The sequence below is a fragment of the Xiphophorus hellerii genome, chromosome 9 (genome assembly GCF_003331165.1).
Source record: "Xiphophorus hellerii strain 12219 chromosome 9, Xiphophorus_hellerii-4.1, whole genome shotgun sequence".
NCBI classification, from domain to species: domain Eukaryota; kingdom Metazoa; phylum Chordata; class Actinopteri; order Cyprinodontiformes; family Poeciliidae; genus Xiphophorus; species Xiphophorus hellerii.
In genome coordinates this window covers 19,838,962-19,864,455 of record NC_045680.1, presented here as the reverse complement: position 1 = coordinate 19,864,455, position 25,494 = coordinate 19,838,962, and the positions used below count along the sequence as shown (strand labels likewise).

General features: G+C 39.6%; 1 protein-coding gene across 1 annotated transcript in view; it reads right to left on the bottom strand.

Annotated features, from left to right (window-relative positions):
- The window catches only part of ncanb (neurocan b), a 179,222-nt gene that overhangs the window by 18,113 nt on the left and 135,615 nt on the right, over positions 1-25,494 (bottom strand). The window contains exons 11-12 of the mRNA XM_032572020.1: positions 24,607-24,720; positions 181-339 (exon numbers count right to left, since the gene is read on the bottom strand). Of these exons, the coding sequence (XP_032427911.1) occupies positions 181-339; positions 24,607-24,720 (273 nt within the window). The remainder of the gene's footprint in view (positions 1-180; positions 340-24,606; positions 24,721-25,494) is intronic.

The following is a 25,494-nucleotide window of genomic DNA, read 5'->3' as shown; positions in this document are numbered from 1 at the left end:
TCCTGTATTTGTGACTATTTATTACAATGTGCTCAGTGAATCCAGCAGCAAAAACAAAAGAAGTAGCATATAAGCAACAATTTCAAATAAATATAGAGACTGCACTGCTTGGTGAATTTCCCTCCTAGGTGTGGTTTCTATGGGTTTTCTTTCTGTGAATAGATTGCGACCTCCACCCACCTCTGATGAAATTCTGCTCTGCTGCAGTGTGGATGCTGGCCAGGTGACCGCTGTGCTCCCTGCAGTCCTTCTCGGCATCCTCCCAGGTGTGTCTGCGGCTGAAATACCTGTAGCAGTGGCCGTGAAACTTTCTCCACGAGTGCTCGCAGCCCTCGATGTCTGCGAGAAGGAAGGGAGACAAGAAGGGTTAACCATAAAAGGCACGTTACTCATCTTAAAATTTATGCATGCTTTTTTTTTCCCTTTTTACTAAAATTGGTAAACATCCACACTGTAACAAAACAGAGAGAAGAAGAGTGTAAGACTATAAAAAGGGAGAGGTTATTAATCTTTTCAGATTTCTTTGTGTGTTCACACAGCCCGTTTCCTGTCTTGCGGCGTACAGGATTGTCGCGGTTTTTCTTCTCTCGTGAATCTTTTTCCCCCCTCTTGCACCGTGTTGCCTTAAAGTGCCCTTTGTGACACTGTTCTCTGCCTCCGTCCCTTTTCTACTTTATGCCTTCGACTCGACTTCTAATCCACCACAGAAACAAACTGGCAGTGAGACAGCCTAGTCCAGTGGAAAGGCGTTTTAATCCATTCAAATGACAACAATCCTTAGAAATTGCTTCCAGCATGCAGCGCTCGCTTGGTAATTAAGCCCCGTCACAGTCCTGTCAGCACACTTACTCTCCCTCCACCCATCCTGCTATCTCTTCCTCCTTCTCTCCTTTCATCTTTTACATCTGTTCCCTCCTCTGTCATCTCGGTGAGGGCTGCATTGTGTCACGGTGTAAAACGTGATGTGTGCGTGCCTTTCAGCTTAAGCTTTGCACCGTTTGAATGCGTACTTGTAAACGGGTTTATGTATAATCGATGGAAAGTCTTTGCCAATGGTATGATGACCAGAAAAAGAGCCCAAGCTTCTCCAACAACAAATATGAAGCAACATCGCTAATTTTGGCAGCTCAAGTTGGACCTTATGGGGCCCCCCTTAGTATGAAGAAATATCTAGATTTAACCATGAAGGACATAAGGACAAAAAATAGTGGAGAATTACAAAATTGGATGTTTCGAGACGAAATACGAAGTAAGAGCCTGAAAATCTCACACTCACTGCAACCTTTTTTGGAGTTCAGTGCCATGAAGAGGAATGACATAATTTCATCAAAAGGAGTGGAGTATGTTATTGTGACAAGGCCTGCCTCATGGGGTGAGATAAAGCATATTTTGTGTTTCCAGCTTTGCAGGCATGTTGTCTTCAAACTAAACAAAGTGAGTTTGGACACAGAAATTCACTGCGAAAAACATGAAACGTGAAGTTACAACCGAGGTCAAAGTCTGAATAACTCCATAAATAAAATGAGGGCTGGTCTGTAAAATGTCTGAACTTGAAATATTTTTTGGCGATTTTCAGTAAGTTTGTACAGTATCACTTAATGCTTTGGCCGCTTTTGCACTGTTTGAAAATGCATCTTTACCAGTGAATTATGACCATCCTCATCTCCATCTTTGTTAATTGCAAATGGAGGGGAGAGAAAATTCTTGATTTTGATCATTTTGTGGCTCCCTGCAAGATTCTCTTGAATACAAACTTTTTAGATTTTTCCACATTGCGTATGGTTTTATTAACATGCTAACTGTGCTATTCTGGGTACTTTTAAGCTCATATTACACAGTTTTCAGTCTTGTGTTGCTGGACATTATTGTGATAACGGTATTCTAAACAAGGAGGACTGAGGCCTGCCATCTCATTAAGGATTGTGTGAGGCTTGCTCTGATCAGTAGATGTGTGTTGGGATCAGGGGTGTGGGATTCACAGTGTTCTGCTGAGTCCAGACAGGATGCGTTACTTCTGCCATATTGTCTCAGTTTGAAGTTTTTCTGCATTTAAGGATCAACTGAGCATGTGGGATTTTAGTTTCATTGCTTTTTGAGTTTCCTCCAAGTGACCGAAGCGTTATCATTCTGTGAAGAGATTTGTGGCTGATTCAGAACAAAGCTGGGTTTGTACAAATAAAGGCATAATGAGGAAGGTTACTGTTAGACAAATTCATCGGATTAAGAGAGCAGCTGTTAAAATGCCTTTACAAAGCAGCAAACAGTTATTTGAAGCTGCTGGAGCCTCTGGAACCTCAAGGTGGAGGATCCTCCAGAGGCTTGCGGTGCGTGAACCTACTATTCGGCCGAATAGAAATTATTTGGAGTATCCTCAAGCACAGGGTTGGGCAATCCTGGTCCTTGAGGGATGGTGTCCTGCAACTCTTAGATGTCTCCCTGGTCCAACACACTTGAATCCAACAGCTGAATCACCTCCTAAATGCAGTCAAGATATCCAGAATCCTGCTAATGACCTCATTATTTGACTCAGGTGTGTTGAAGTAGAGACGCATCTAAAAGTTGCAGGAGACCAGCCCTCGAGGCCTGGAGTTGCCCACCCCTGCTCAAGCAGAAGATCTGAGGGTGGAATGCAGTTCATATCAAAACAGCAGCTCTGGGAAGGTATTCTTACATCCTGCAAAGAAATTCAAGCAGAAACTTTCCACAAACTCACAAGTTCAATGGATCAAGAATTGTGCAGGTGATATCAAAGTAGGGGTCCTATGTTAACATGTAACTCGGTCTGTTAAGATGTTTTTGATTGAAATAGCTTTTGATTTTAGTACATGTGACCACTTAATGCTGCACATTCAAAGAATGACCGTTTGCAGTTCTTTATGATCCATAAAATGTTTAGAAAATCTGCCGTGCATAATACTGTGGAACAGTGCATTTTGAGTTTTTTACTTTTGAAAAAAATACTGTTCTCATGGGGAGCTTTGTTCAGTAAAATTTGATTTATACTGTAATAGTTCATGACTTGAAAATTATACTGACTATCATTTGCAGTGACCATTTAAGAAAATCTGAGAAAATATCACTTGCATAATAATTTGGAACACGGTGTAGTTCTCCTCCTCAGATATCTCCTGGTGATAAGAGATTTTAGTCTCAAGACCTCAAAATATGCTGAAAACATAAAACTCAATTAGCCATCTTAACAGGTTTGGCTTGTTCCCGGTACTCAGCAGCCCCTCCGGTCCGGCTCATTAATTCAGGGCAAAACGAAACAGGGTTCAACATGAAGTGAGACTCTCGTTCATTTGACATTCTGGATGTTAGTATTTAATCTTTCCCTGAAGACTTGGAGCTCAATCTTTTGTTAGACAGAATAAAGAAGTCACATTTTTTTCCACTGTGTTTTAAAAAAAGCCTTTTTCTTGCTCAGAGACAAGCTGATAATGTGCTTCACTAGAAACACTAGGGGAAAAAAGAATTGAAAGGACTTTTACCGCTGTTTTTGCACACACTAATGATGCCAACTGCAGAATAGAGATTTGAAGAGATATGAAAACTCAAAGAACTTAAAAGGAATGACACAAAGATTTACTGAAGAGCAAGAAAGTTTGCAGAATGAAAAACAAATACAAATATAAAACAAAGGTCTGACAGGACTCTCTGCGAATTGTGTGGACGGGAACGACAAAGATCCGAGGCTTCAACCACAACGGGGAAGAGCATGACGAAATCCTGGACAGAGTAAAGAAGCTGAGCGTGGCTTTCAAGAGCTTCATCTCAGTAGGACACTGTGCGCTGTCTTCACCCACTGCCCCTGGCAGGTCCCTGCCAGAGCTCACATCTTCCACACAGAGCCTGTCACAGCTCTGCAGTCACACCCTGCAACAGAGTTCGGGACCTTAATGCAGCGTCACATATAATGCCCCACTCACCAGGACACAGTGAGCTACCTGAGCCTCACCTACAGCCATTTCTGTCTCCAGCACTCAACTGAGAAAAGTGACTGGAGCAGCTGAACTGAGACTTGGTTGCATATCCAGTTGGTGTGAGCTACTGGGCTTTCAAAGCCTGTGCAGTAAGTTGGACTCTGCAGGAAATCTTTATTCTCGTTAAGGATCAGGAGAAGGCTGTTGTGTTCTGGAAGGCATTGCTGCCATGTTTCAGTAGTGGTTCATCCTCTACCTTTAGTAAAAAGTTTAATCTGTAAAAGGAAAATGGACGTTTTTTTAAAGCATCGCCCCGCGAAAGTTTCCATGCCAACTATTTTATTGGGATTTAATGTTACAGACCAACAAAAAGTACTTGTGAAGTGAAAGAAAAACGATACATGGTTTCTTACATATAAAAATCTGCAAATCGTGGCATGTAGGCAGCCTACTTTACTCACCTATTTAGTAAACAGAGTGTGCATGTAATGCTAATTCCAGCAAAGGGCTGGGCGATACAGCTGAAAAACGTATCACAATACAAGCATTTTATATCAGTCGATATTGATAATTATTGGTTAGTTTTTTGTTTTAAATATCTGAAATACTGGCGGTGTGACCTTTCCTATCCTATCCACAGTTTTCATTCCAGTTAGGAAGCACGATGGCAGGACCCGAAGCTGCTGCTGCGCAAGATACGCAACAAGTTATTGCTAGGTAACCAAAGAGTGAGTGTGAGTTAGCTGATGCCACCCATCTTGCTTAGTTGGCCGTGAGAGGTTGAATGACTAAAGTCTTTCCTCTGCCTACATTCCCCAGAATGATGTGCGGTTGTAAATTGGAGACAAAGTCCAGTGAAATTACTGAATAATCTATCATGATGCATCTATTGCGATATACAGTATTTTGTTATTGATTTATTTCCCAGCACTGGTCCAGCATCAGAAGACAAAAGATTATGTCACAGCTGTAAAACTACCCAAGTATTACTACTAAGATGTTATACTAGGAAAAGGAGAAAATGTCTGTTGACTCGTGAGCAGTTTGCCACATGCTAAGTATAACAAACAGTGAAGAGGTTTGTTATATTTCTTCACTTGGTAGGGAGACCAAAATCTACCTTCTTGACTCACAAGTAGAAAACTTTTTGTGGCACAAAACTACCAAAGTTAAACTGACACACTGAAACACAGTGGTGGCAACGTCATGCTATGGTGGGTGCTTGTCTTCAGGAGGGAAGCTGGTTAGAGTTTATGGGAATATGATTGGCAGATGGGTGAAAACCTGTTAGAGGTGGACCAGATGTTCAAGTTTTAGTCCGACAATGAAACTAAACCCAAAATATAAAACCACAGCTACGGTTTAGGAGCAACAAACTCCAAACTGCAAGAGACAGTATGGAGCACCATTAGGATGGCCTCTTGGTTAAACACAGCTGAATCAAAAGGTTCATTGTGAGGTCACTGCTCAACTTGAGAATAAGAGGTGTTTCATTCATTACCACAGCTGTGTAGGAGCAATGACACGTAAAAACATGGAGTCCACCATCTATTACAGTGGGCCGTCCTGGTTAAAGTATTACATCTAAGTACGGGTCTGTGGTAGGACTAAAAAGGTGATTCTGTGAATCCAATCTAATTGATCTTGAGAAAAGAAACATTTTCTTATCTTTAGATGTACAGCAGCTGGTAGAAACAAATAAAAACCAACAAAATTGGCACTTTAACTGCAGCGAATGGTGGTCCTTTAAAGACTCAAAGGGAATGAATACAAATGTATGCTACACTTTTCAAATTTCCATTAAAGAAATCACTCAACGTGTAATTGTTTCAGAGGTGTGGACGGCAAAGAGCTGAAGAGAGTCTACATTTCTCAGCATGCTTGCAAGCACAAACAACCGATGAGCAGCAACCAGCCCAGTGTTGTCTCAGGTCTTTTGGAACCAGAATCAGGCAGTGCTGGTTGTCATTTTATCTGCTGACAGCCAACTTTGGCTTTTATACCAGCATCTAACCTGGTTGCTGGCTGCTAAAAGTGTCCACCCACATGGCAGCTGGTACATTGTATTAGCCCTGGGAGTTGGTCCAGTTTGGCTCATGGAGGTAGAGAAAGGTTTGTTATCTACAAGAACAGGGACAGGAGACTCGGGGTAGGTGTGACAGGAGGGGAAAGAGAGAGGAAGCACACAGAAATTCACACTTTTATACACACCCTATGTTGGGGAGGGGGAAAAAAAAACCTGACTGGTGTCCCAGTGCTGCTCCGATTAGAGCCTTAACCAATGGGTTTGAAATATAAGCTGCAAGCAGAAAAGCAAATTCCTCAGGAGGACTAAAAAAACCAAATGAGCAGCTAACTCCAGAGTGGGTGTAAAGAAAACAGACAAAGAAAGAAGAAAAAGATATAGAGATGAGAAGAGAAATAAAAAAGAGAGATCAAAAATAAAAAGCCATGTTTTCTCCCCCTCAGATCTTCAACGAAGTCTCTGCTGATTTCTTCTCCCACTCGCTGACAGAGAGACTCAAAGCCCGACATCACATCAACCTCTTCAAATATTTAGACATTATTCAACTTGTCTCCTTTTTCTCATTTTTACTCTGTCAGACAGCGAGAGGGAGGTGGGGGCCGATTAATATTCCCAGAGACTCTAGCGAACAGCAGTTAGGAAATAAAAGGCCATAAACTTCCAGCGAACTGATTGGGTCGTTTATTCACATCGTCGAGTGATGTGTCGGGTGCCTGGCTCTTTTAGATCCCCCCGAATGATGAAGCGGCTGTTTGCATTTACACACGTGGTGTGGGGGTGTGTGTGTGTGTGTGTGTGCACCGCCGTCTTTGAAAGCTGACAGCTCAGTGTGCCGTTCGCGAGAGGGCAGATGACAGTGGTCCGCTGAGGAAAGGAATGAGTGAGAGTGAGAATCTGCTGATAGCCAGTGTCAAAAAGTGCGAGTGTGTCAGGAATGTGCAAATGGCTGAGGAATTAATAATGGCTATTATGAACGTGGTGTTGATTAATGGAACATCTTAATAGTGTGATTCTCACAATTAGCACTAATGAATGTTACCGCGTTGGAGCTAGAGAGCACAACAGGAATGACCGATGCCAGTCTGAGGACTCATTCTGCATTATTATACCCCAGATGAGTCTTTGCCGATTGATGCCGATGGAGCAGGCTGATATAAAAGCACACGAAATTGATGCCTTTTTGTCTAGAAGGGGAAAAAAATCCAGAATATGTGTGTGTGTGTGTGTGTAGGCCAGGGATTTTAGCTAGTGGCTCACTGGGTTTTTAATCCTTATCAGGAAAAACTCAGATCCCGATATGTGTTGTACATGGAGTCTGTGATTTTCTTCGAGCACTCCAAGCAAGATGTTTGTCAGGCTTTTTTTGCCCTGCCAGTTGTGAATAATTTTCATGTGCACAGCTAAAAATAACAACAAGAACAACAAAAAAAACTGTACAGTTCTCATCAAAGTCTTAATACAATGGAAGAAATTACAAGTATTCACAGTCTGCGGGGAGGGATCAGAAATCCTGGTTGTAAGTGGAGCCTCAAAATACAAAGTAGAAACAAGAACAAAAGACAAAAATAGTAAATTATTGAATATCAGGTTAAATATAGCATGTAGATTTAAAAGGTTGCTTATTGGCCCATCAAAGGTTTAATTTGCACATAAATCTGGCTTTCATGTCATTTTCTGTCAGGCTAAAACACTGTCAGGACTCCTTCATGGAAAAGATGAAAGGCCAGATTGTTGAGATGTACAAACAATTACTTGCAAAAGTAATAAAACATGTAATTGCCAAGAAAACAGTGGACAGGTAGAAAAAAAGAGAAAACTGAAGTCACCACACGACTTCTTAGTGAAGTGTTACCCATTAAACAGTGTTATTTTACTGCAATTTAAAAATTACATTTGAGCATGTACATGGGATTGGTGTAACTAACTTTAATCAAGCTTCAGACTGTAATTCAGTTAACACATGGTGACTATTCTTAAGACTAGAAGAGCATTTACGTCACAGAATGAAAAAGAGGTAAATGAAAATTGAAGGAAATACATAAAGCCAAAGCCCCAAAGTTTATTCAAATTGGAATATATGGAAAAGGTCTAAAGGAAGAAGGGAAATATTTGGACCCATATCACATGCTGTCATCATTATACAATTGTACTGGGATACAATTATACAATTGTACAAGTTTTTTTCCCCAACACTAGCAAAAATATGGCCAATTCTACGGCAAGTTGGTTACTGTTGAATCTCCATAAAACCTGATTGTGCCCACAATGAAAAAGAAAACACGTGTAATTGAAAAACGTGCCGAATGTAATTTCTCATAAATTCTGAAGCATTGTAATATGAAACTCTGGTTCTCCTTGTTAAAATATCTGCTGATTGTCCATCCACTCAGAAGAAATCTTGTCTTTTCTCTGTATTTTGTACTTTCAAATACTGTAGCAACACCTTCAACTGGCTACTCCTTCCTGTGTGAAAGATCCAAAGGTACACAAATCATCACAAGCCCAAATACACTTGTTTTATTAATGAATTGTTTGTTAATTTGGTCCCAGCTTTGATACCTAACCTACCTACTTGCTCTGTATTTTGTGTAAATATTAAGGAAATCAAACTGAAAAGCTTCCAGATCGTTTTTTTTTTTTTGTTTAGACAGCTCATCTTCTGGGGAAGTGAATTTATTTCCACATGTGCCTCTACATCTTCTCAAAGACATAAAAACGTTTCAGTGAGAGTGTGTTTGGAATAAATAGAGAGCCAATTAAAACTCAGCTAAATCAAAAGTTAATTTCGCAACAAGCAGGACAAAGTCACCAGATTGTCCCTGTTTTATGCCCACGACTGATCCAATTCTATTCAATGTAAACAGAAATCTGATTGCAATTACTTTGCTAACCCCAGAGGTGATAGCATGTCTGGGTTTAGCGGGTTAATCAACAGCAATTCAGCTTAGTAACTTCATTAATATACTTCAGGAAGATTGCGTAAAAACAAACCCAGTTGTTGGCTCTCTACTCAACTACATCAAAAGGAGAGAGAAAAAAAATTAACCAATGCTTAAATCAAAACACTTAACAGTCAAATGTTTTGGAGTTTTTTCTTACATTATAGCAGGCATTCTGTTGCAGATCTTAAAATAGAGCAAGCTCTTTGAATAATGTTTGAGACAGAAACTCCAACAACAAATGAAAATCAAGAAAAGGAATCTGTTTTTAACTTTGCTTTCTGAGCAGAATCTGATTTATATTAGGACGAGAAAGGGGTATTAGAACGAGGAGGAAAAGAAACAGATTCGACATGAAGCTTTGCTCAGAGGACTGTTTTACACCTCTCCATCAGACATGTTCATTATTGCACAGCAGAGAAAAATAGATACGGCTCTTACTATTGTGCTTTTCTCCCCCCAGTTTTGTGTCTCCTTTCTTTCTTCACAGTTTCATTCCCCTCTGTCTGAACTTATTTTAAGTGAGGAAAGAGAAAAACAGTTCCTTAAGAAAAAATATGTCTATTTATGCACCTTGAATTGGAATAACTCTCCTGCTTTTCTGCATGATGTGAGATTTGAAAAGAGCTGCATTTAATATAATCTTGGGGTGAGAGTGACACCGTTTGAATAATCTCTCTTGGTTTAGACTAAACTCCAGGAAAATTATATGTGTGTGTGCATGTGTGTGTGTATTTTTTTTCTCTGCGTGCAACTGCTGCAGACGAGATAACCAAATGGGCTCCAGCTTCTTTTCTTCTTAGACTTAACCGTGTGTCCCTCTTTACACGTGTTAGAAGCAGAAATGTTTACTGCAAAGATGGGTTTTAAGAATTGTAGAGATGCGCAAAATTTTATTTCATCTTCCAAGCAGCTTGTTGGTTACAGATGTAAAGAGCTTTTGCAGGATCTGTGATGACGTGAAGAAAATGTGTCTCTTACTCTAATCTAGGATCACTAAATTATATAAAGAACAATAAATAAATAACTCAAACACAGTTTTCCAGTTTACAGTATACAAAATGAAACACTCCAAAATGTCCAATAGTTGTTTTACAGCTGGATAGAATCACGTTTGAGTCAAAAGGTAAATATATTGGCTAGATTGTTAATATTTTTAAGAAAAACTGAAAAAATAGAGTTAGCCTGTATCCTGTTTCAGCCAGATACAGATATTACGAAATACAGAGGTTTACAAAAGTACCTGTTACAAATATACAGAAAACTTTTTGTCAAGCCATTACAATCTTTAAAGTGAAAATACTAAGATGCCAAAGAAAGTGTTGGAGTTTTTCTTTCCACTGTACAGTATGAAGCTTTTCATGGAGAGCTGGCTGAGAGAAACCTGCCACACAAACAAGAAAAGTGTTTATGTTGTGAAAAAGCGTACGGAGATACAATCACTTGATGATACCGATTCATAAAACTCTACACAGTTTGGCTCCAGCCTATTTAAATTCTTTATGCTCCAACAAAAAAAAATTTTCTCACGAGTTCAAACAGAAAAAGGGAAGCACGCACTCAGGGTGATGGCTCCTACAGAGTGAACTAAAGATGTTGGATCTTATTTCATTGGACTTTTTTTCTGAGCGGTTCTTAAAAACACGCAACATGAATCTATCTATCAGTGTCATTGCTTTTAAACTATTTTTCAATTTGTCTTAAACTTGTGCATAGGTTTCAACTTGTTTTACCTTTGTGCAACCAGGTTGCTGCATGTTGCAGATTTCTGCCTAAGTCCCTCTTGAAAATGAGATGTGAATCTCAATGAGGTTTGATAAAGGAAATAAAATAATAATAAAAAACCACAGACAGCCACGATGAGCATTCATTAACCCAGCTACATAGTTCCACTAATTTATAAGCTAATATCAGCTTGTTGTAGCATTTCCCTGCCAAATAAAGTTACCGTCATTAACTTGTGTGCTTAGGTAAAACAGAGACCTGGTCACTCATACTGAGTCAGATTTTTCTGGAGCTGCTTCTTATTGAAAGGAAACTGCTGCTCTCCACTGTCCCCCACACGCTTTGCTGCAAAGCCAGTGACTCAGTGGAATTGTCTCCAGACAATAAGAAAAGACTCTTATGTTAGGTTAAATGTCCAATTTGGACAGAGACTGACTTCAAGTGTTAAAAGTGGCAACAGGATGAGATCTGCTGTCTTGTGATGCACTCCCTGCTGTTGTTAGTGACTTCCGTCTTGCTCTGCTCCTCATTAGTTTCAGAGTAAATCATCTGTTGGTTGCTTCCACCTCACTGCACTAGTGTTGCTGCTGGCATAGACACACTCAAAAGTATATCTGTTTGCCCCAGATTCACCTCTTTAGGAGGTAGGTTGTGCTCCACTTTGCCTTCGGTTCCCCATTATGCTGTCTAGTTTTTGTTTCCCTGTCAAAAGCAAGTTTAGTTTTCTGTGTCTAAAGTAGGTGCAACTTCGTTGTGCTTGAAAAGAATAGCTGACTTTTCCACAACAAGGGCGTTGTTTTCCTTTAATTCTTTCAGTCAAAAACTGAATGCAAAACTGAACTATTGCTGCAGTAAGAGCGTAGTTGTCAAATGCATATCTAAAAATGCATGTTTTGTGTGTAAATTCTGATGTTATAACCTTCTTAACCCGTCTTTCCTAGTAGGTTTTGATGAGGCAAGAGTATGCATAAAATTTAATGAACCGATGTTGTGATACACAAAACAGGTATTCCCCTAAATATAAATTTATAAATTTGGTTTCTGTCGGTTCAGTCAAGATGCATCAGAGGACTGAATGAATTTCTCTTTTATATTGAATAATGAATTTAATTTTATACAATACACATCGTAGGAGCCACATCCACTATTAAATATTTAATCCCATTTGATGAGTTATGAATATCAAAACATTCTACAAACGAATGAGCCAATTGGTAAAGATTTTGACATTTGTCAAACAGACTGACAACAGCTCCACTAACCGACCAAACAGAGATGACGTTCAAGTGTACCTGCAGTATCAGAACCATAAAAGTAAAGATTTCCCACACAAAGACCAGAACATAATACCCCAAAGTTAACATTCGGTCCAATACAGGGAAGGTTGATTAGCTAAAACTTGCTAAGCCCGGTGGTAGGGTGCTAGAGCAATCATTCATCCAGCGGTCAGCTGTGTTTTTGAGTTAAAAAATGGTTAAAGTTGACAGGAAATTTGAAAATATCACTTGATAATCATGTCTTATTGAAAGATTGGAAGATTAACACCTGGATATCAACTATAAAGTCTTAAAAAATGCAAACATTTTAAAAAGACTTAAATAAGCAGTGCTTAGCCTGGTGGCCCGCCAGGCTTATAATACTCTGGGGGAAACCCTGACCTGCCCGAAATACACAACACATGAACATGCTAAGATTGCAAAAGTCAAGCTAGCATAACTGACCTTTACTCATAAATATAGCCACCATTATTAGCCCCTTTTTAATTTAAACTTTTTACTGACCTGCAAAATGTGACAAAATTGGATCACACTGTTATCTTGTTATCTAGTTGTAGTGTTGACAATTAGTAAAACATTTTATCCCCTTTTCAGGTATTTTTGAGATATTTTGTCATTTTCCCAACCACCAGTATTGCTGACGTAATGCATTGCAATGGTGCGTGTGCATTGCATGTTAATCACAAAATGTCCAGTCCAGTAGTATAATGCTGTCATTAAATGCTAATTTAGTTTTAGAGTCCCGGCAGGTTTGAGGTTGTCGAACTCTCTTTCAGACTAAATTGACATCTTAAGGTAATTAGTTGCACAGTTTTTTAACTAGGACTACCATATAAAAAGAGGTTTAATATATATGTTTGGGTCAATTTTCTAATGTTTATTTTTTTTTAAATGCTTCGAAAACTGCAGCCGAATAAAACACCCCCAGGATTGTGATTGTAACATAAAGAACGTAAAATGTTGTGTTTGCACGCTGATGGGTTAGAGAAAAGATGTTTGCTTTAGCTAAAAGTTCTCCAACCTTCACACATCCAGACAGTGTTAAAGCGCCATACAGACATCTACTAACCTGCGACATAAATCATTGTTTTCAGCCCCACGCGAAACAAAGCGACAAGTTCCCACACGGAATGACACACGGGAGTGCAAACATGCGAATGCTAACAGAGTACAACAACAATAATTTTACCGCCGCACCAGAAGAAAAGAGACAGAAATGCAGAAAGCGGAGGGAGAACGGCAAGGAGGGAAACATCAAACAGAGATAGTAGCGGGATAGCAGAGCAGCAAATCCACACTCAGAGATGTACACATATTGTCAGTTTTTTTCTCTCTAGACAGACAAGAGAAGGAAGAATCATAAGCAAAGAAAAAAACCCGAATCACTAAGTTATAGATGTATTAAAAATGAGATTGGAACAAAGCGACTGAAGAGGTATTGTGCTTTCTTTGTCGATTTTCGTCCCAGTCAGGCTGCAGAGGAATCATTTGTGTCTTCTCTGATTAGGCAAAAAAATAAAAATAAAAAATCCGCAGGAGAGACTCTGCTTTAGTTTTTGCATGAGTCAACACTAAATTGAGGTTTATTTACCCACTCTATCTCCTGTTAAAATGTATTTACCTTCAATAAATTTAACAAAAGCTGCAATAAAGTAAAGCTTAATAGTACAATTATTTTTACTACAGGCAAAAGATGATTTCTAATCCTTAAACTTCAAGTCTCAAAGTGGGAAATTGAAAATGAAAACAAACAAATGTAAAATCCGCCGATAAAACCTGTGAATTATCAAATGTTCTTCTTGCAGTATGGTCACTTGAGGACTTGAGCACTGTCAGCTAACTTTTATTGACTCCAAGATGGGATCTCCATGGTAACAGACTGGAGGAAGCCTGCAGCGGACCGTATCTGGCCTGCATCTGAAGCTCGCAATGCCTACCTCTAAACATAATCAAGCACAAACACTCGGGAACACTTGCACCGAAGCACACAACGAAAAAAAAAAAAAAAAAGAAGAGAAACTGGAGCACTTTAGTGGGAAAGGGACCAACAGGATGACATTTAAATGGATGGAGGCTTTGGTGGAACAAATGAGTTCATTTCTGCTGTTCTAGTTGCAGTTCAAACCTCCCTCTGGATATAAAATGGTGATCCCGCTGAAATGACAGAGCGACGTCTGTTGAGAATTGTACTCTTCCCTGCTGAATTCCCCATTTCTGCAGGCCCAGGGCAACGAGAGATAAAAGCAACAGGAAAACAGAGAGTTTAGTTATACACAATCAGCCCTGCTGCTCCCAATCAGTCATGATGGTAGCAACACAGCACGAGGGGGAACAGAGGCGCCGCTCCAGCGAATGTAAAAACGTGTGGCACACAAAGGTTGTGTTGGCGTGTGTGTGGGGGCGTGCGTGTGGGGGTGGGTGCGTGGGTGTGTGTGTGTGGGACAGAGTAAGGCACAAAAAAGCAGAAGATAAGTGTTCACAAAACTGAAGGTTAAATAGAATGGAATGTAGGAAACCAATCAAGCGTTTGTACTGAAGATGCACATTAACGAGAGTCTCAACATAAATTTAACAAAATTGTCAAGGTACACTGCCTGGCCAAAAAAAAAGTCGCCACCTGGATTTAACTAAGCAAATAGGTACAAGCCTCCTATTGGATAAGTACTGCATAGGCGATTATCTTTCAGCTGGCAACAAGTTATTTAACCCCAGCTGATGCAATGAGTAACTCCTCATTTCTTAAACAACCATGGCAAAACACACATCCTGTGGTCGTGAAAAAGACGTTAGTCTGTTTAAGAAGGGTCAAATCATTGGCATGCATCAAGCAGAGAAAACATCTAAGGAGATTGCAGAAACTACTAGAATTGGGTTAAGAACTGTCCAACTTAAAAACTGGAAGGATGGTGGGGAACCATCGTCTTCCAGGAAGAAATGTGGTCGGAAAAAAATCCTGAATGATTGTGATCGGCGATTACTTAAACGTTTGGTCAAATCAAATCGAAGAAAAACAACAGCACAACTCAGGAGTATGTTTAATTGTGAACGCAAAAGCATTTCCACACGCACAATGCGAAGGGAACTCAAGGGGTTGGGATTGAACAGCTGTGTAGCCGTAAGAAAACCTCTAATCAGTAAGGCTAACCAGAAAAAAAGGCTTCAGTTTGCTAGGGAGCATAAAGATTGGACTCTGGAGGAATGGAAGAGGGTCATGTGGTCTGATGAGTCCAGATTTACCCTGTTCCAGAGCGATGGGCACATCAGGGTAAGAAGAGAGGCAGGTGAAGTGATGCACCCATCATGCCTAGTGCCTACTGTACAAGCCTGTGGGGGCAGTGCTATGATCTGGGGTTGCTGCAGTTGGTCAGGTCTAGGTTCAGCAACATTGTGTGCCCAAAGAATGAGGTCAGCTGACTACCTGAATATACTGAATGACCAGGTTATTCCATCAATGGATTTTGTCTTCCCAAATGGAACGGGCATATTCCAAGATGACAATGCCAGGATTCATCGGGCTCACATTGTGAAAGAGTGGTTCAGGGAGCATGAGACATCTTTTTCACACATGGATTGGCCACCACAGAGTCCAAACCTTAACCCCATTGAGAATCTTTGGGATGTGCTGGAGAAGTCTTTGAGCAGTGGTCAGACTCTCCCATCATCAATACAAGATCTTGGTGAAAGATTAATGCAACACTGGATGGAAATAAATCTTGTGACACTGCAGAAGCTTATTGAAACAATGCCACAGCGAATGTGGGCTGTAATCAAAGCTAAAGGTGGTCCAACAAAATATTAGAGAGTGTGACCGTTATTTGGTAGCGACTTTTTTTTTGGCCAGGCATTGTATAAAAGGTCAAACCGTAATGTATTATCCCCCCTGATGATGCATTACATGCTAATGTATCACAATTTCTACTACTATGAATAGAGATTTCGATGAAACAGGTTTTATTATTTTACCTGAAACATTCTACCAGTATTCAAAGCTGCCCTTTTAGTTATCCACAATCATTTTTCTACTTCAGGGCTTCACTATTGCATATCTCTAGGTATCTTTTTGTGCATAATAGTTTGTTCCTCTATATTTAACACTTTTATTTCTGCTGCTGCTTTTTGTTATTTGATCAGTAAACCTATTTCCAGTAGAGACCTCATTGGTACCTATTGTGTGAGCTACACACTAACAAACTGCTAGGTTAGCTGGCAGTTGTTTTGCTTATAGAAGATCTATTAGCAAAGGGGCGTTTTGTTACTGTTTTACCTGTAAATATGGTCAAATTTATCAAGGTAAAACACCACTAGATGGCCACAGTTATCTCTTCTTGCTTAGTTAAAAATGACCATCCTGAAATTAAACCAAAATCTCAAATCCTCTCATTTAAATATACATTTATAAATGTAATGATTTATAAATTTATATTTAAATACAAATTAAATATATATCAATTAATTGATATCAATTAAAACTTTCCATATTATTTCATTACTCATCAATCATTTGCTTACTTAAACAACCCACTCTATGGAGGAAATTGTTTCCTGAATTTAGGAAACAAAAACTACATCAAAATCCTGCGTTATGCGATGATAATGACTTCTCTACAACTTCCTATAACCTGTTTCCAAGCAAAACCCAAAGGTTTAAAAAGCCTATTTCTATGTTCCTTAGGAAAAAGGTTCATTGGATCTTTTGCGATTTTAGATTTCACAATTTATGTTTAAGGTTACTCCACTAGCCTGAGTTATCTCTATTGTCAGATGGACCACAAAACAAACCCACTCCCCCCTTCATGAACCTCCTCTCACCTCTTGCAGGGGCAGGAAAAAGAGCTGATAAGGATTTCAAGAGAAACTCCTAATTCTTCTGCTGCTTCATTAGCATTTGGCTCTTGTATCATGAGATATGTTTTAGTTTCATCTCATTTTAAAATTTGGGAGTCTTCTGTTGCTTTACTTCTAAAGTTGTAACTTTTTTTTATCATGCACTAGTGTTTTGCCAGGGGGCTTCATATGGTGGTCAGTTGGACCTGGTGGGGGTCGGAGTTGCAGCACCGCTGCAGCTTCTGCCTGTTCTCCCCTGCTGAGCTGTTGCAAGCTGCTGTGAGCAGGAGTTGCAACTCCTCCCTGGTGCTTCATTGTTCTCTAGTCTAAATAAACATACTTGTTGCTTCCCTCCTGCTTATTTTTGTTTGCAACACTCTCTTCTTTCTGTAGTTGCTTTTAATCATGTCTTATTACAGTTTAGTGTTGATTCTCTACAAGTAGTTCCTCATGCACCAGTGTCACACAAAAATATCTTTTCCCCAATAACCAATAGTTATTTCAGGCTTAATGTTAACCATTGATAGCAAATTGTGTAAATTTAGCAAAACTTCCTTTGTTTGATCAATTTCCATTTCATTCACTTCATCTCATTTGGGATGCAATGTCTCATTATAAGACTCTGGTTCACTCAGAGCTGATTCTAATTATACTCAGGCGTTTTGTTTTTCAGGACAGTTTCTGGCCAAATGTCCTTCTTTTCCACAACACCCTGAATTATTTGATCTTAGATTTCCTCTTCTCCCTCTAAAACCTCCTTTTTATAAAATATTCCTGCTGAAGCATTTTTTTAAATGTTTACTACCTTCTCAGCATGGAGGGAAATAATTCATATATTCATCTAATGTTCCAGTTCCCAATTCTATATAAATGATTTACTCATATTAACCCATAATTTACTATCCATTTGTTCAGAAGTTTTTATTTTCACAGGGTTCTGCCTTTCAATAACCTTCCAATCTTTACACTGCAGTTCATCTTTTGGTTCACACTTACTGCTGTTTTACCCATTTTGAACAATTTAGTCCAGTTCATCAACACATAGGATGTTCTAAAACTGGGATTTTTATAGCGGGGTAACAATTTAAAAAAATACCAATTGTAGTCATTCTCATTAGAGTATTTCTGAAACCAAACTGAAAAAAGAAGCAAGTTTATAAACAGTGTACAGAAACAATAAACCCCAGAAAAATACACTAAAGTAAAAGCAAAACCGTAATAAAAATAAAAAGCACAAGAAACTCAAAACAAAAAACAACAGTAACAGAAGTTGTACCACTATGGTCTGGAAAGTGCTCTCTTCACAGGTCCAAGCTTCTAGTTGATCACTCGTCAAACCGAAACTTGACTTTCCAGACTCGACTGTCTCCCCTGAGGGAAGATAGGAGGAATCCTTCTCTATGTCATTGGTCTGGGCAGCACTCGGTACCTGGATCCAGCAATCAGTGGGGGCCTGTGTCCCATCGGTTTGTGCTGCCTTGGTCAAAGTCAAACTTGAGTTCTCAGACTCAACTGTCTCTTTCTCCGAGGGAAGATTGGAGGAATCCTTCCCTCGGACAGTTTCCTGGACAGCTTCTTGGATCCAGGAACCAACTGCCACCTGGCACCAATCTTCTATTGCTGCGTTTGTCACAATAGCACTTGAGTTCTCAGATTCAAGTGTTTCTTTCTCCGAGGGAAGATTGGAGGAATCCTTCCCTCGGACAGTTTCCTGGATAGCTTCGTGGATCCAGGTATCAACTGCCGCATGGCACCAATATATTGCTGCGTTTGACAAACTAGCACTTGAGTTTCCAGACTCAACTGTTTCTTTCTCTGAGGGAAGATTGGAGAAATCCTTCCCTATATCAGTGGTCTGGACAGCGCTCTTTTCATGGGTCCAGTCTTCTTGTGCCATCTTCGTCCGAGCAAAAGTTGAGCCTTCGGACTCAACTTTGGGGTCCTTACCAGCCGGTGAAGGACCAAAAGGAAAAGCACAATCAATCAATTGCTCAGAGAAGCAAGCTTCCCCAGCCGGGGAAGCTTGGATCTCTGGCGAGGAAGGCTCCTCTAAAACTTCCCCAACCGGGGAAGGTTCAAAAAGGAACGCATTAAGATCATCATCCTGGGAGAAGCAAGCTTCCCCAGCCGGGAAAGCTTGCTTCTGTGGCGAGGAAGGCTCCTCTAAAACTTCCCCAACCGGGGAAGGTTCAAAAAGGAACGCATCAAGATCATCATTCTGGGAGAAGCAAGCTTCCCCAGCCGGAGAAGCTTGCTTCCCAGTCAGGGAAGGCTCGCAAGGAACCTCCGCAGTGGAGGAAGGTTCAAAAAGGAACGCATCGAAATCATCATATGCAGACTCAGTGCTCTCGTCCTTAGAGACACTTTCGTCTGAATCGCTACCAGGAAAGATTTTGTCAAAAACCTTCTGCATTCTGGTGCTAACCAAATATCCAAGTCCAAAACCCAGGGGAAAAAACACGCCAACTAAAATCCTGTTCATAACGAAAAGCTTTGCTAGACACAGTGTTGAAGTTCGAAGAGATGACTGAATATGAACTGATGATTTGAAATACAAGCCCTCATAACCTCAGAAGTTCTTTGATCGTTTGACCACATCACAGATGAGGTCATAGCTACAATGAGGTCACAGTAGTTCTGAGGCAATGTTTCGTTTCTGCTCGTTTCTATGGAAACGCTCAGATCAGTTCCACATAACCCAAAAAATTGACCCTTTGCAACTGTGTCACTTAATCATTCGAGGTGCCATGACAGACGTTGGAAGTGAGGATGGGAGTATTGAACAGAGCGACGAATAGTTTTTAAAAGTTGTTTGGAGTCGGTGTTTTTTTTTATTGTTTAAAAAACTTAATAGCTATGATAGCTGTTTAGTTAAGGTTTCCAGCAAAAAGGCGTGAAAATCTGTTAAGTATTTAGCGATTTATGATGAATTAAATGCGCTGATACTTCACTAACGTAGCACCGAGTGGAGCGGGCCGCTCTAAGATGGCGGCTCTATGTGACGTCAGCGACAATAGGCCGGAGCGGTCCGTATGCCTCTGGTTTCTTTGCCTGCTTCTTTGCTGTTTGGACATTTTCTGCTCTATTTTTCAGCTCGCAGCCGGTTCTGGTTTTAGTTCTAATAGTTCATGTAGTGAAAACAAACAAACTTAGAGTTGTTCGAGTTCTCCAGAGCCGAGCATGAACGGTGAAGAATTAGCACTTGGCTCAGTTCACTTTCAAACTACTTTGGTAGTTGTTTATAAAAAAATACATAAAAACACTATGTTGTTGGTAAAGAAACTAACAGACTGCTTCCGACAGGAAGGTGAAACCCATAATAGCCTAGTTAGCTTATCTGACTTTCCACCGTGTTTTCCTCTTCATGGCAGACTCCTCTCCTGCCTCTCAGCAGGTTTTCACCTCAGCTCAAATTAAAAATGGTGCTTAATTTCCCAAAATGGTCTTATATTGTTTTATCTTAAATTTTGGGGGGAGTTTTTATTGTTAAAAAGCTCCTGTGCTGCTTCTTCGGGTCATTTAAGTTTAATCAGTTCGGCCTATTTTGAGCTTTTAGAACGAGCTGTTTTAAGACTTCTTGTTACTTTAAATGCAACTAAGCTGCCGCTAGCTACGTCCCCATCACGTTTACACTCGTATTTGAAAATGGCCGCAAACTGATGCACAATTATACAGCTGTACAGCTTTGAAAAGCAGAAGTAGAGCCTCCTGCACAACCAACAAGAGTGCAGCACGTGGTTTCTGGATTGTAAGTCAACAACCAATCACTTGTCTTTTCCAGCAGCTTTTGTACAGCGTTAAAATCAGCTGAATAAAGTCCTCCTCCCAAGTCTTGACCGGTCCGCAGTAATACAAAGGTTGGGGACCGCCGCTCTAGAGATTTGCAATGATTTCCACATTTTACTTTTCACATAGAATCCACTTTGTAATATTTATGTGTCTGCACTGAAATGAATCTGATGCAGTTTGATTCATTTTACCTTATGAATTGTAAATGATCAGCTTATTATGAAATTTTAGTGATTCTTTTTGACAATCTGTTCTCAATTTCTTTGATATGGGACAAGATATAGGACATAACGTTCTGCATCACCTTCGTTAACTTATGCTTATATGTGAAAATGATAACTTCATCATAAACGGCTTTAAAATGTTGACGTTTGACATAAATCCTTCTGGTGAAAACTAACAAATATTCTTGCAAGTAGCATGTTTTTATTGATTAATTGGGAAGATCTATGTGTTTCCGAAAAAAGCACATTATACAGTACATTAACTGTGGCAATTGGAATGTTCAGGCATAACATTATGACCACTGAACGCCGACGTTAGTAACACTGATTTTACCGCATCATTGCAGCTTGTAGTATAATTTAAGGTCTGTCCATTTTACAAAAATTTCTTGAACTTACCAATAATCTATGAATAAATATGAATGTGTGACTCCAGTTAATAACATCTGCCAACAGGAAGTATATTAGTTTAACCAGAGGTCACAGTACATGCAAGTTAATCAATCAATCAATCAATCCAAAAATCAATCAGGTTTATTCGTATAGCACATTTCAGCAGCAAGGCAGCATAAAAACACAAAAATAAAAGGTCATAAAAAACAACATGCAGTCACTGATCGAGAAACCAGCAACCAGCTTTGCGCAGTGGTCAGACTCTCCCATCATCAATAAGATCTTGGTGAAAGATTAATGCAACACTGGATGGAAATAAATCTTGTGACACTGCAGAAGCTTATTGAAACAATGCCACAGCGAATGCGGGCTGTAATCAAAGCTAAAGGCGGTCCAACAAAATATTAGAGAGTGTGACCATTTTTTGGTGGTGACTTTTTTTTTGGCCAGGCAGTGTATTTAAACATTTATATCAGATCAAATGAAGATCCTCTGATAAAAACTGAAATAATAAAAAGGTATTTTTTAAAATATATCAATTTATGGCACACTTGGACAAAGTCCAGCTGATGTAGCACAGGTACTTGAAACCTATTTTATTCAACCTGAACCTTCTTTAGTAAAGTGCTGTAAAAATTGTCAAAAGGACATTAAGTCAACATACACACCAGGATCAATATGTGAAGCAGGGGGTTTAAAGTTGCTGCATTACAAACACATTTAGAGCTAAACACAAACATTTTCAGAGAAATCAATGCTTCCTAATGCTGCACTGTTAGTGATTTTAGAAAGGATGCTGATGCTGTAATACATGTGCTCTGCCAGAAGGTGGCAGTAATATTGACATTGACTACATTAAAATTTAGAAGAAGTAGATCTTGAGGATGACCAAAGCTGAGCTAGACTGGAGATTCTCACAAAACCAAAGCTGCACATGTAAAATGTGATTCAATGTGTAGCTCTCATTTGGAATTTTTCTAAAAATCAACATTTTTGCAGGTGGATTACAAATGTACAACATGACAAATCACACAACATTAATGTGTCCAATACTGCACTTGCAAAGGACTGCTTGAATGCAAATTTTGTTTTGTTGATTTTTAGTTGAATATTACATTTAAACTGCTATGTAAGTATATTCGGCCTGCTTGTAAAATATTTGCAGAATTGGGTGGATTTTCCATGCCCTCGATACACAAAAGTACTTTTATTGCCTGATGTTGACGCTTATTGAGAATTGTGGGAACAATGTGATGTTAAAGAAAGGAGTCAGTAAAATGTGAGCTAATCTTAATCGATATCTTCTTTGCAGTATTGAACAACATTGTCCCGATAACATGCTTTCCTGATAGTATACAGCTATAATGTGGATGGTGGATGCAGATCGAGGAAAAAAATGTCTGGTTTCACGTGGGGAGAACCTCAAACCTTTTTTATTGCGTTTCCAAGCAATGGGAATGGAAATCCAAGATCTATGTTTGCCAACTAGATTCCCACAGAGCACCGTACAGGGAACAACACCCTTTAGTATGGTCTTGAAATGTGGGTATCTGCTTGCATCATCTTTGTGGTGAAAGAAGAAAATAAATTGTCAAATTTCATATCAAATGTCACATGCTTGCTCAGCTGATGTTGTTGACATCTGAGTGTATTAAAATCAGTCGCGATACGTTTCCAAAAGTCACAGCGCAGACACACACCCAAGCATTTTCAGGGCTGGTAAAAATTCTCACTTTTAAAAGACGTGTAACCAAGACTAATGTACAGTTTGAAAACACAAAATATGTAAAAAGCAAACCTTTTGATCTCTTTTCAGACTGGTTAGGATGCACTTCTACACTTAAAATGAACCCAAATTAGATTGTCACCCCAAGTAATTCCAGCACTTTCTTGTGTCCAAACAACTGATCATTCATAAACAGAGGCAAATATAATAAACTGGATCAGGAATGGAGAACATGCAGTTGTTGCAAAAGCAAAATAAAAAAATAAGATACATTCTGGGCTAATCGGTCAGTTTTCTCTGTTTAAATCTGCCAAATAAAGCCATTGTTGTTTAGATGGCATTTATCATTTAATAGTTCGTTATTTACTGTGCTTCATTTTCTGCACTCTGTCAGTTTGGCATTGATTGCTCCATCCTGAGAGTGTAACAAGACAAGGTACTCCACTGTTTTAATGAAAAACTGCAGTAACTCAAAAGTCGAGATGAACGATGAGTCATAAATCAAAGTCTCTGAGCATCTTTCTGCACGTTGATCTCTCTCGCATACTCAAAATTTATGTTTTTCTTAAAACCTCCTATTTCTTATGTTCTCTCATGCCGTTGCTGAAAAACAGCAAGGCGTGTTATTTTATTGAAATATGATGGAATATATTAGTGATATTTTCTCTAATATTTCTGCAAATATCCCCAAGATGAAATTCTGGAAATGATTTCTATCAGATGAGTTGAACCGAATCACTAATGCGTTTGACGTGAATGCTGATTTATCGCCATGCCACAGATGTACGTATTTGGTAAATGTAAGAGTTTGGAATTGATGTTTTTACGATGAACTGGCGACCTGTCAATGTGACCCCGTTTCCCACCCAATGACCCCTGAATTTAGCCTCCAGCCCTGCTGGGACCCTACAAGAATAAACGAGTATTGAAAATAGGTAGAGGACTGCATGGACCTTTTAATTGCAAACTGCTAATAAAATAGGAATTAGTATAGAAAAACAGACAAACTTTCAATCAGTTTCTCCTGAATTTCTGCTACTCTGTTCTTCCCCAGCTGTCAGTTTTTTTTTTTTCAGTTTGAATGAAACGGGCTATTCTTGTGTTTGTGTTGAACAGGAACACACAGCGAGGGTCAAAATCAGGTCAGAAGGAATACTAATAAACAAAGCAGCTGTGGGTTTTCCCTCCCCGTAGCTTTGGAGTGAACATGTCTGTCATATTTCCATCTAACCTTCTTCCACTGCCCTCTCCTCACGTGGGAATTTTGGTAATTTCCATAAAACAGAAATTCCCCTCATAGAAAACGAAACCATCTGGACGCAGGTGTTCTGTATTAATCCATCATATTATCTCTCAGGGCTTCCCTGTATTTATTTCTCTTCCTCCTCTCTTGTTCCTGCCTTCCCCCTCTTCCCTCCCTCCATTCACACACCCTCATTAAACTTCTATCTCAGTCTCGTTTTCTTCACTTTCTTTAAGCATGCTCCTCTCCTCCTATGCCCATGTCATCAGCATCTCCCCGCATCCTTTCCAGTTCTTCAACCTCTACTCCACCACCTCGCATCTGCAGCCTCTTCATCTCATTTTTGTGTTCTTGTCTTTCTGTTTTTAAACTCATTTTCCAAACTTCTTGCTCTGCTCCCAATTATTTCCTTCCCCTCTATCATCTACATCTCTTCATTATCATCTTTCTGCTCTTCTTCTGCTGCCACGCAACACAACAAAAAGAGGAAGGCAGCGCTCGCTGCATGCATTGTTACCTTTTTCGCAAGTAGCTCCGCCGTAGCTGGGCAGGCAGAGGCACACAAAGGAGTTGATCTCATCGATGCAGGTTCCTCCGTTCTGGCACGGATTAGACTGGCAGTCGTCAATGTCTGAAGGGAAAGATTGAAGGGAGAACAGGAGATGAGTCAAAGTCACATGTTTACTTTGAAGAAGTGTTTGTACTCCTTGAACCTTTTCACATTTTGAGACACTACAACCACATGTTTCATTGGACTTTCATGGGATTTTCTGTGACAGAGCAACACAAAGCAGAGCACACTTGGCAAGGGGATAGAAAAGCCTACAATTATCTATTTTATTTTTGACAAATAAGAATCTGAAAATCGGTACTGCATATTTAGTTATCCCACATTGGTCAATATTTGTATAACCCTCTTTTAATTGCCATGAGTGTAGCGATATGCTTCTACCATTTCCAGCGAGTAAAATACATAAACATTCGCCTTTGTAAATCACGCAAGTCATCATCAAATTAGATAAGGATGTAACGTTGATTGTGCAGTGTCACGCTGGACTCTAATTTGGATTTAGGTCTGGGCTTTGACTAGGCCATAACAATACATGCCTCAACTCTTCCACAGGATTGCCCTGTAAGTTTTTTGAGCATATTTATTCAAAGTAGAGGAGGTGAAGACAAAGTGAATGCCAAACTCTCCAGATTGCTTTTTTTTAAGCGGCCACCGTTTTAAACTACTTTGTGTTAGTCCGCCATTTAAAATGCCAATAAACCCCATTTATATTTGAGGTTGTGATGTCAGAAGATGTGTGAAAATTAGGACAAATTAACACACTCTTTCATACACAAACATCCCTCTACAAACAGCAGTTTATGCAGCTACCTGCCACAGCTCAACGCTAAGTTT